The sequence below is a fragment of the Aythya marila genome (assembly GCF_965140915.1).
Source record: "Aythya marila genome assembly, chromosome: 1".
NCBI classification, from domain to species: domain Eukaryota; kingdom Metazoa; phylum Chordata; class Aves; order Anseriformes; family Anatidae; genus Aythya; species Aythya marila.
In genome coordinates, this window is record NC_139042.1 from 144,071,719 (window position 1) to 144,084,384 (window position 12,666).

Sequence of the window (12,666 nt, forward strand, 5' to 3'; positions counted from 1 at the left end):
TTTATTTATTTATTTATTAATACTCCCAAGCCCTGCTTTCCCAGAAAGTTGAATAGCTTGTTAGTAGCTTCCTTCACAACTCTTTTCTCCTGTCCTGACAATAGAAAACGATCCACATATTTGTTAACATTAATACCTCCTTGGGAGGTTGTAATTGCTCCAAAATCTCTTTTTTTTTTTTTCTTTTTTTTTTTTTTTTAGATCTTACCCAAATAGATAGGTGTCCCTGTAAACCCCTGAGGTAAAATTGTCCACCTATATTGTTGCTTCCGCCCCCATTTCAGGGTCTTTCCAGTCAGAGGTGAATATACATGTATGTTTGCTCTCAGGGCCAGAGAGCACTCCATTAATAACGCTGTTATTCCAGTCTAACAATTTACTATTTGAATGCCCAATTTAATCATCAAATCCCTTCCCAACAAATTAGTCCTTGCCTTGGGTACATACAATAATTACCCAGTGATCATTTTATCCCCTAGTCTCAGCTTGGTATCCCCCCCAAAGTGGCACTGTTATCCCAGCCCCACTTTTTAGGGTTTCATTAGTTAATTTAATCCCTGATACTTTACAGGTCAGTAATGACCTAGCTGTTCCCCAGTGTATTAGGTTTGATGGCAAGGTTCGGGGGCTGTGAGCAGGGGGGTGGGAAACTGCAGTGGCAGCCCCCGTGAGAAAAAAAACCCCGGAAGCCTCCCCGTGGTAGATAAGGGACAATTTCATCTGGCCCTAAGGGGCCCACTGCTGCCCAGAGCCAAGCCATGAGCAACACAGTCCGTGCCTCTGTGAGAGCACATCCACGAAAACAAACAAACAAAGAAACAAACAAAAACCTGCTGCTCAACAGCAGTTGGGAGAGCGAGAAACCCCCCCGCAGACACCAAAGTCAGTGCAGAAGGAGGGGGAGGAGGAGCTCCAGGCACTGGAGCCGAAGCCCCCCCTGCGGCCGCTGGAGAGGCCCCTGGTGGAGCAGGCTGTTCCCCCCTCCCCGGTGCTTGGAAAACTGAACAAACACCACAGCAAATATGCAAATATACCATAACTTCTAGACTGTTACTTAGATAATGCCTACATCCTCTTTCCCTGCTCATTCAACTTCAAACAGCTCTGTTAAATATTACATGCCACACCTTTAACACCTTCAGCAACTCTTTTAACACTTCCTTTATCTTTTTCCAGCCTGTACTTTTCTAATACCAGCACCAAAGGCTCAGTCAGGGTCCAACTTAATTCCATACCTTTTCCCTCCAAGATACTGAAACAACATATCAATATAGCATATTTCATCCCATTTTCCTTCTTTCCTCCTTCTTCCACTCCCGATATTCCCATTCGAAGTGGCCAGCCTGGCCACACTTAAAACATCTTATCAAAGCCTGTCTCTGCTAGGACTCGGGCCACAACACAGGCAGCCCTCTTTGCCTGCCATTCCTTCATCTCTCTTCCTCTCCTTTCCATCCTGGCCCTGACTCCCCCTGAAGATTTTCTTCATCTTTCTCCAACCCTCTGCCTCACTACCCGCTGCACTGTCAATACCATTAGTTTCGATCTTTTTTTTTTTTTTTTTTTCTTTTTTTTTTTTTTTTTTCCCTTCTTATCTCCCCTCCAGACACACCCCTCCAGGGCCTCCCGCAGGAGGGTCCCCCAGTGACTGTTCACTACATTCCCCCCACCTTCTGAAGCATTTTCTGCGTATTTTGCCAGGCTTTAATTACACAATGAACTTTCAAGAGCCCTTGGGATACTGGGTCCTCAGGTCTCATCCCCAAGTACTTTCTCATTCTGACACTAAGTCTCTCATATAATTTCTGTGTTGCACACTATTATTATTCCAGCCAGGATTGGCAAGTGGGTATTTCTGCCCTGCCGGTATTACCCCTGGTCCTGGAGGATGAGCTCTTTCCCATTCTTGTATAGCAGCTCTCCTCCTGATCATTCCCATTTCTTTCCCTGTAAACAACATACTTATAGACATAATTCCCTCCCCCAAGAGTATAAATCAGGTCGTAGGAACTGGTCTAATTGTTCAGCTAGGCTGTTGGGGTCCTTGAATAAAGACTTCCTCTCCTTCTTAAAAAGTCCTAACCTCTCTGCTGGTAAGGAGGAGGGGGTAGTTCACCTAAGAGGATACACAGTTAGTGTTAGTACTGTTAGTATCAGGGAAGGCAAAATTCTCAACATATCTTCTACCTTGTTCTAATTCTTGCCAGAGCGTAGAGTACGATCCTTCTTTAGGGACAGTGTTAATTACAGTCCCTGTCTCCCTTCCTGGAGTGACTGCTGCTGCCACCAGTTCAATATTAAGATTATAGGGAGCATAACTTGGCTCCTTCTCTGAAAAAGGAATCTTATTGTTTACACATAAATTTAAAGCCTGAATTTTCATCAGACCCGTATTTTGGCCAAAATACTGCTGTTTCCTTAATTGATTGTTTTGTCCAGACTGATACACAATATTTAACCCTTTTTTTTTTTTTTTTTTTTTTTTTTTAATTACTTTTCTTTTACAATCCCTCTAATTTTGGGATTATGTTTCCAATTTCTTATCATTTTTCAGGAAGAACTATTAGTAGGCACTCCCCCAGGGATATCTCCCTGTCCCCTGGAACTCATATTTTCCCATTTTTCCTAACCCTCGCCAGTATGTGCTACAGAAATTTCCCTTCTGCAGTGTACCACACACCAACGTACTGAAAAATGGGGGTGTACCGCCAAGCACTTCCCCGTGCCAGCGTTACCGCACACCTATGAGTTTACCAGATTCCCTGGAACTCGTACTTCCCATCTTTCCTAACCCTCGCCAGTATGTGCTACAGAAATTTCCCTTCTGCAGTGTACCACACACCAACGTACTGAAAGATGGGGGTGTACCGCCAAGCACTTCCCCGTGCCAGCGTTACCGCACACCTGAGTTTACCAGATTCCCTGGTGTACTTCCAAGCACTTCCCCGTGCAAGGATTACCGTACACCAGATTCCCCTGGTGTAGTGCCAGCACTTCCCCGTGCAAGGGCTTACCATACACCAGATCACCCGACCCCCAAGGCAATACTTAATATTTCTTACCTTGGTCTGTGCACAGAGTTACCGGATCGATTCTTAAAAACCCGGAGTGCCTACCTTCTTCCTTTCCCCACTACTTCACGGATCCTGCCTCTTTAACCAGTCTCGGGCCCTCTGTCAGCTTTCCGCAGAACCGCCACCGTCGATGCACAGGACCGCTGAAATCAGCGGGGCATGCCTTCCTGCTGCTGCGGCGGTGGGGCTCCCCAGTAGGTGACTGGCTCCCGGACGAGCCCCCAAATTGTGAGAAACACTCCGTAGCCAATAACTTAGGCTCAGGCGAGGATCTCAGTGAAGTAGTAATTTATTCGCGATTGCAATGGCGGGCGCCCCACAAGCAGGAGAGAGCGCATCTACTAGTTCCAAAACACAGTTTATATACCTTTTTATGGCAGGACCCTCCCCTGTTTCCCCACTGAGTGGGTAATCCAGATTCACAATCTATCTGATGCTTCACAAACAATGCATGGCCTTCAGTCGCCGGCCTGTTAAATTTCAAATTTCTTTTGACATTTTTACTGCTTGAAGTGGTAATGTTTCTTCACTTATCTGACTTGACTTGACACCGTGATTTTCACCTAATTGTCCTAAGGAGTCTGATTGTCTGCATTTTACAAGGTCGCCTGCTAAACTTTTCTTATCACTGTAAGCATATCTCAGTACCACATTCCCTCCTTCTAAACAATGTAACTCTGCAAAAACAACATTTCTATTCCTACACTAGTGACAGGTCTAGAGGGAATGGCCTCAAGTTGGCCAGGTGAGGTTCAGGCTGGAAATGAGGAGACATTTCTCCTCAGAAAGAGCAGTCAGGCACTGGGACTAGTTGCCCATGGAGGTGGTGGAGTCGCCATCCCTGTGGGTGTTCAAGGAAAGGCTGGACATGGTGCTTGGGGACATGGGTTAGTGAGTGACATTGGTGGTAGGGGATGGTTGGACCAGATGATCCTGAAGGTCTTTTCCAACCTTAATGATTCTATGGGCTAGAAGATGACAGACGTGGTAGAGCACATAGCTAGAAGTCCAGATGGGCTGGCCAAACTTTTTGAACTGACTGCTTCTGTCTGACCAGACAGGTATTTTCAAATAATATTGCAAAGATACAGGGCTGAATAAAGCAAGTGAACACACTCCAAGGAATGGAGACACTAGGAAGGGGAGACACCATGTCAGACAAGATCTTTCCTCAGGGGAGCTCCTCATGAACCACTCATGGAATAAGAGTTTGGCACTGTCTCAACATCTCTACTGGAAGAGTTCCTGAAGGTGAAGAGTGCACTAAGCCTCCTGAGAAGTGGTGAATGGCAGTTCAAACACAAAGACCTTCAAAAGGCACAGAGGAAAGGAGAAAAACATGTACACCAAAGATACCAGGTGACATCGTCAAGTATTTAAGCCACCACCAAGCAAAAAAAATCAGTACAGAAGCCCCAGCACTGCTCACACCCCCCTGAAGGGGAGCAGACTGTACTAACATGTCTTCAAGCACAGACCCTGGTCCCAACACCAGCCCTTGTGGCCGAGTGTTGCAGTATGTGTGGTTTAGTGTCACACCCAAGGCAGAGTACTGCCAAACTGCATGCCAGAGCAGGAGGTATACCAGAAGAAGAGGTATGTGCCCTAACAAGGAAATCCCTTAATTTTTGTTTTGCAGGAAGAGTATAGTGCACACAGTCCTTGGTTTTGGCGTAGTTTGCTTCACTACCTATGGCAGCTTTTCCTTTCCTCCACTCTAGGACAAAGTGCCACATGGACTTCCCCAGCCACAGGTTGGTGCAGGCCCAGGGAGCAGTCTGCACACCGTGCTACTTTCCTGCCAAGGACACCCACCCGGGAGATGTCAGGCAGTGGTGACACCTCCCCCTGGGTAGGCAAATCACCACACAGAGGGCCTGGAAATCAACCGGGGTTCAGCAACTCCAGCCTCACAGACCTGGAACCAAAGGGGCCTAAGCCACAAGAGCAAGGGTTCACCACACATCCCAATTCAAAGCCAGTTACACATAACCACCAGCACCCTTGGGCTCTAACGTAGTGCTTGTTATCCACTTGTACACACAAAGACTCATTCAACCTTTTTTTTTGAGGCCTCTCATGATTTAATAATACCGTAAACCATAATTGGAGAGTTTCTTTTTTTTATAGACTTGATCATTATCCCTGGGCAGCTCTAGTTTAGTTTAATCTGTTTTATTATTTTGAACAGACTAACAAAAAACACAACATGTTACAAAATAGAAATGCACAGAATAATAATGGTAATTTGTTATAGCAAGTAACACAATGGAAACTCTCAGAGCATCCCACACCTCATAAAACCCCCACAGTTTTTACAGAGGAAGGCTCACATGCAGATTTATATGATTTTATCTAACATACAAGAATAGATTAAGTTTCCTATGATCTTCCTTTCCTTTTAGATTCGTGTGACACATATGACAAACTTTATGTAAACTAATGCATGATTTCAGTGCACAGTGAGATCTCATAATTGCCACAGATGCGTCTATTGTGTGCCAGGAAAATGAGCATCTGTACTCCAAAAACAGTGCAGCTGCATCAGTGGCAACAGCGGCTGAAGTTCTACGTGGAAACAGCTCAAAGATTAAAGAAAAACCTGCAACAGTAAAAAGAAAATCAGCCCCGTTTGCAGCAGTGTTCACACGATGGCCAGTGCAAGCACAGCAGAATCCCCTGGTGAAGCAGCACTTTGCACTGGTAATCTTTTCATAGTACTGTACAATGCCTCAGAATTAAATGGACAATAAGGCTTAAATGGTTTGTTACCCAATTTTCTATAATGGGGATGGGTGAGAACACAGAGGCCGTATCAGTTCCCAAGCTATAGCAATTCCCTTAGAGCACAGCCATCACTTATAAGAGCTCACAAGAGTTAAGTGTTGGCATTCAAAGCAGGTTATTGCTTTCCAGCAGGGCTCGAAAAAGAAAACAGAAATCACAATTAGACTGAGAAGCAACAGCACCTTGGAAGTGGCAAATATGTTAGAGCAGAAATTTTTCCTAGTGAAACACTAGGATGTGGGTATTGACACTCCTGCATTAAGAATACTGAATGTACCATTCACCTGGCTTTCAAGCCATCTCCACAAACAGTCTGGGATAACCAAAAAAAAAAAAAAAAAAAAAAAAAAAAAAAAAAAGACTGGCAATTTACAAACCAACAGTGTCATTTTACCCAGATTAAGAACAAAATAGAGTTTGCCTTCAACACTGTGCTTAACTATCATCTCTGCAACAGCAACATAGAGAAAGAAATGAACATCTCTCAAAACTCTTCCTCACCCCACTATCAACCAGACCACTACGATATATAAAAGAGGCTGTGATGCTGTGTAGTCCGTGCTGTTTTCCAAAAGTACAGCAAGAGAATAAAATATGTCCCAGGGTTTGATAGCACTACGGGTGAATGACTCAGATGTTTTAACCTCAGCAGTCCTCTTCCAAGTGCAGCAGGGGTAAGGGATGAGATGTATTCCAGAACCTAGCTGGGACAGTCATTCATCAAGAAGAGAAAATGCTACTAACAGATCTAGTATGAAGTTTTTAGGCCTAATTAAGAGCACATTTCAAACTGGATACGAGAGTTTTTCACCAATTTTGAAATAACTTTGGTAATCAAAAGATTACCAAAGCTCAAGCTACCCAAGAAATGCCATTTTAATTGATATTGAAGCAAGGAGAAAACCAAGTGTAGTGCATGAAAACAGAGCAACACTTCTCTCTTTTAACTCTGAGAGACAATAAATGAGAAAGCCTAGGAAAGCAGTCAGAAACACAGTGAGTAAATGCAGAGAAATGCCTTTAGCTAACCAGCAGCAGCCAGAGCACTTTATTTTCATGGACTCTAAAGAGCATTGACAGGGATACTCCTGTGGGGAAGGAGGCTGCTCCAAAGCTGAGCCTTTTAGGTAAGAGAAAACAAAAGAAAATTAAGGGTGACATTGGTGCAAGAGGAATTGGATGCCGGATGAGAGAAAATCCCCAGGAATCAGTAGGTGTTTAACAGGCAAAGCACCAATGACAAAAGCAGCAAACACAGATGTGTCTGGATTCACCTCAGACAGATCTTTGAGGAGAACCTGCCTGGGCCTTTTTGTGAATGCTTCCCCTCAAAATAAGAGGCTTTTCGATTCAAGAGAGACAAATTTTGTTACGAGTCTTAGCCACAGAGAAGATTTTGTGACTAGACAAAGGCCACACACATTTTGTATGCATCTCCCCCCCCCCCCCCATCCCACAGTGTGCTGAGGGCTGATTCCCGCTTGTGGGCTTGGCAGCGGGGCCTGCAGCCTCCATGCAGCCTGGAGGCCTGCCGGGCTGCTCCCCGCTCCCTCCCCAGGCAGCAGCTTACAGTGCCATCCCACAGCTCCTGGCCTTCCCCCTGTCCTGAGGTCTCCAAAGCCATCCCAAGAACACTGGGCTTCAGGAGCAGTCTCCTTCCATGGAGCCCAAGAGACCCTGCTGGTCCCCCTGGAGGGGCACAGCCCATTACCTGCAGCCAAAAGAAAGAAAACTGGACACACAGTACTGCATTTGCCATTCAGTTCTAGCTTACCCCTTCTATTTCAAAACAATAATTATCTTCAATGCGGTAGAGAGAAAGAAAGATCTTCTGTACATCGGCTTCATATGAGCAATTCCACAGCTGGAAAAAGCCAAGCTTTGAGGCACACACACCCTTTCCCAGATCTAAAACGGCAGCAACACCGCCCGCTCTCAGTCAGAATAAAGGCTTATGTGTTTAGAAATGTGTCCATATATTCCAATTACAACACCAAACTGGCCTCATACAAGCAGCTGCCTCTCTTCACAAACTTCAGCTCACTTGTAACTTCAGCCCATTGTGGCTACACCAACACTGCATCGATTTCATGGCACGCATCACAGTCTCAGTATGGAGAGTGATTGCTGTAGCTAGGGCAGCAATATTAGACTAAGCTGTACGGAAGAAATACTGATATAATCTTAAGCATCGTGATATTGCCCTAATATAGATGTACAGAGTGAAGAAAACACTTGTGCAATGTATATTTAACCTGACACATTATAGCTCTCTATATTACCCTATTATGTCAAAATGTAATATACCATTAAATCAAGAACAAATAAAATCTAAGATCTTTTTTCTTCCCCTGGTTGTTTTTCTTAAGCTGCCTGTCCTTGAAACTCATGCCATTGATACAGCTGAAAAAACAGAAGGATCAGCTGTAGGCAACTAGATAGATCAGAAGGCTGGCAGTGAGTTATTGAAATAATTCGCTCTTTGGCTGTATATTTACATCTAACCCAAGCTCACAGTAACTTCAGGCTTTGATCTGAAGCCATTGGTAGTCTTACATTAGGCTTGCAGTGCCCACACAGTGTTCTGAACTGTTGCTGAAGGATCCCATTTATTCCCTAGATGTGCGTGCTACTCAAGCCATCACCAACTAGCAGCCTCTGCAGGCAGAGCTGGTGGGTCATCTATTCTGCAGTCAGCAGTAAGCAGAGGATTATTTTTTTTTTTAATTTGATTTTTTTGATTTCCACCAGCCTTTTGCCTCTGGTGAGCTGTCATTTGGGGTCATGTGGCACTTCCTTCACTAGCATCTGCCTTCTGCTGTGTCCAGGCTGTGCCTTCCACCCCACTGCCAAAGAGGCCAGGTGGACAGAGCCTCTTCTCCCAGACCTCTGCCCAACCACATGGAAAACCAGCAGGCTGGTCTGATTAAGAGTCTTTAAACCTTGGCATTTGCCTTTATAATAAAAGATTTGTTCTCACAATCTCCAACCATTGGACACCTTTAGGCTAAGTCTGCTGTCTTGCTGACTACATCAAATGTCGATCACCTGCTTGCTTCTGTGATGAAAATCTACCCCAATGGGGATTTGAAAGACAAGAGAGAGAGGGAGAAGGAGGTGGTACTGAGGAATTCACCTTCTGCTTCAACAGTAGAAGTATTTTTGCAAAACCACTGGAACCAAGGAATAACTTAAGTGCTATTAAGGGAATAAATGATTCACCAAACTTCTGTTAGTGGAGACAAGGTGCAAGACAGAGAGCACCCAGTTTAAATATAAAATGCTGAGTGAATTATATAGCTGGCAGTTCTTCCCCCCCATCATCTTAACATTTTCTATGGAAGGTACCAAGAAATACTATATCTTGAGTCCAAAAAGCTGCCTTCTTTAAAAAGAAGTGTATTGAATCACTTCTTGGAGGAGAACATAGCTGGAGATAAACATCTCTGAGTGACAGCACTGGAAAGGAGAGCACAAAGTAAGTTTTTCCTATGGACTAAGCAAAGCCATTGCCTATCGTATCAGTTCCTTTGGTCTGCTGGACCTGTCACCTAGCAGTTACCCAAGTACAACAAGAATGTCTCTGAACCAACTAGTTTCAACACTTCTTCACATATTAAAGTCAGGAGAAAAGGTGAGAGAAGTTCAAAGGCACAAAGTAAACAATATTTAATTCAATGGTTCATGTGCAGGCTTTTCCCCCTTCTGATGTTAGCCCACACACACACGAAATGTAGCGGTTCTGTGAATATTTTAAGTTTTGCTTAACAGTTCTAGTAACACAGGCCACTCATATTTTCCTCTAATCATTCATTCTGACAGATCCGTTGTGAATAATGTCAAATACTTCAGCTCTTTTCACTATTTGGCTCCAGAGCATTAGTCTACTGGAATTAGGACTGTCATTTAAGATTTCCAATAAGGACAGGATCCCGAACTACAGTTACAAAATTTCATCAATGTCTAGTCAAGATTTTTTTTTGACAGAGAAGTGATAAATTCTTTTAATTGAGATCATTTCAAGAATATGTAGTATATATGAAAGATATGCCTAGCCCACTGAAAAGTCCACAGGGAATCCTGAGTCTTTCCTCTTTTACAGCTAGGAAGGACAAAAAAAGAGATTGAGACCAAGTTTCTGTAGACTCATGGATCTGTAGACATACATTTCAGCCCACCCTTCACATCTGTTCTGTGCATGCAGTTTGGAGATCTCCCAGATTTTTTATTTTTTAAAATCTTTATTACAGCAAGATTCAAAACAAGTCTTTCAGGCAAAAATGTCAGGCCACAAAAGGAAAACAACCAAGAAGGTGTAAAGAATCACACTATTATTAAAATGTCTTGGATTTGACCAAACTGGCACAGCAAAAAGAAATATATATTAGTCCCCAATCCCCATCTTCAGCAAGATCCTGTAATGCACGTCACAAAACTTGCTCAAGCACCCTACACAGATGCACTAAATCCTAACAAGATATTAATAAACTACATTCATTTCAACTTTTTGTTAAAAGACTTTTTTCTGCTGAGCCTTTTACAGCCAGCAGGGTAAATCTTTTTTCTTCCTGCAGGAGGACAGAGCACAGCCAGTAACATCGTGCTGGGCAAGGCATGGCTCAGGCAGGCAGCACGCAGCTCAGCCACAGGCTCAGCATCGCTTGGCAAGAACTCGCTGCACCCTGCTTTAAGCGCTGGGTTTCAAGGATCTTAACGTCTTCCTCTGACACCCGGCTGGTAGATATGAAGTGGGAAGAATGTGGAAACCAGAGGGCTGGAAGGATATTTGGGACACAGTGGAAATAACCTTCCTCTGCAGCCAAGGAAGATAAACATTATTCCTTCGTTATTCCAAACGCAATGCCAACCAGTGAACAAATGACTTTGCCTTTCACCCTAGGTTTTAGCTGTATGGTGCTGTATGCTTATTATAATAATAAGCACTTGAGGATGAAGTCTTGCTCAGAAAATTGAGTCTCACTGATTTCCTAAAAGGACTAGACAGGGACAGCACTTCATCTTTTTCTCCCCCCCCCCCTCCTTCCTTTAGTTAATAAAGGGTAAACCAGTTCAGAGTCAAGACACATAAACGGGAGCTAAAGCACTGAGTTTCCATTCCGTTATTAAAGTTTAAGACTCGTTGCTAGTTAGCATAACTTAACTCCATCCTGCAACCCGATCTCCGTGGCCGAGCCCAGCAGCACTACAGCGAGCAGTGCAGCCAGCAGCGACCCGTCCAGGTTTGCTCACCTCTCAGATTGCTCAGGGATGTGCTGCGGGAGGGAGGGATGCATTAATCAGACTGCTGCCCACACTGCAACGCTCCGGCTGAGCACCTGATGGAGAAGGCATTCGGCAGGCACAGAGCCAGCTCTGCCCGGGGCTGCCTGTGTCCCATTGCTCTCTGCAGAAACCTGCTTAGCACTGCCCAAGGAGAACTTGCAAAGTCTGTCCTGGGCTACCCAGCTCACGAGTGTCCGCGCTGCTCGGTTTTGCTTTCCCAGGGCTATTTCAGCCGGAGAACATGCAACTTGCCCTTCCAACACACGGAGCACCGAAGGGATGCCCGAGTCCCCTCGACTGCTCCTGCCCTCCAGACGCACGCTACTTTCAGAGCGTGCATGGAAACGCTATCTATAAGCGCCAGGTATTTGCAGGGATAGTTCACTCGGCTGAGCCTACCACTAACAGCTCCTCCTGGCGTACTTCTCGCCGCCTGCACAGTTTGTCCCTTACTCCTGCCACGGCTCTGCAAGGAGCAGCGGCCGATCGCTGACGAGCGGGACCCCAGCGCCGAGCATCCCCCAGCTGCATTGCTTCCTCGGCACAATCATTTTTAAATATTAAAGCGTGGCACACACTCACCGGCATTTGTGTCACCCCAGAATAAAGCAAGAAGAGAATAAGTCAGTGCACCACAGACCAGCCCACCCGTAACTGCGATGGGCTGCTACAGACTCCCCTCTTTTAAGGGGATGAGGGCAGCTCTTGGTTTCCCTCCTGGGACCAGCGCAGCCGCCCTCAGCCACCGCGCCGCTGCCCAAACTTCTTTTATTCCCCTCACACCCAAACTCCTCGCCAACTCCCCGCGCCCTTACTTGAAGCTGAGGACGCAGAGGGGCCGGTAGGACTTGTGGCTGGTGTTCTCCGCCATCCGCTTGCCCCAGAAGTCGTTGGCGAAGGCGGCGGCCACCGGGGCGGCCGCCCTCACGTCGGGGTTGTTGACGATGGCCCAGACGTCGTCGTGCACGAACTCCCCCGGCAGCGCGTTGCCGTAGCACAGGGCGCACAGCCCCGCCACCGCCGCCGCCGCCGCCGCCGCTTTCCTGCCCGCTGCGGGCACCGGGGCCGGGGTTGGGGTTGAGGCTGGGGCTGGGGCTCGCTCCCGGTCCCGCTCCCGGTAGCGGAGCCCCGGCGCCGCTCCCGTCACCATGGTGCGGGTGCGGGGCGCCGAGCCGCCACCCCCGGGCCCTCCGCAGCCGCGGTGCGGGAGGGCAGCGGCGGCCGCATGCTGCGGGGCGGCACCGCCACCGGCACCGGCACCGGCACCGGCACCGCCGGCGGCCACTCGCGCTCTGCCGGGGCGCAGCCGGCCCGCCCGCAGATAAACAGCGGCCGCCTCCCCGCGCCATCCCTCCTCCTCCTCCTCCTCCTCCTCCTCCTCCTCCTCCTCCTCCTCCTCCTGCTGCTGCTGCTGCTGCTGCTGCCGCTGCTGCCCCCCCCGCACGCATGCTCCTTGCCGTGCTGTCACCCCCGCCCGCTGCCGGCGGGGGGCTCTGTGCGCCCCGCTTGGCCGGCACCCCCC

The 12,666-nt window shown here is 46.9% G+C and overlaps 1 protein-coding gene across 2 annotated transcripts in view; it reads right to left on the reverse strand.

The window, feature by feature from the left end:
- The window catches only part of TMTC1 (transmembrane O-mannosyltransferase targeting cadherins 1), a 155,872-nt gene extending 143,431 nt beyond the window's left edge, over positions 1-12,441 (reverse strand). For both annotated transcript variants that reach the window (XM_082770617.1, XM_082770616.1), the window contains exon 1: positions 11,960-12,441. In XM_082770617.1, the coding sequence (XP_082626743.1) occupies positions 11,960-12,294 (335 nt within the window). In that variant the 5' untranslated portion in view covers positions 12,295-12,441. The remainder of the gene's footprint in view (positions 1-11,959) is intronic.
- Between the last annotated feature and the right edge of the window lie 225 nt (positions 12,442-12,666).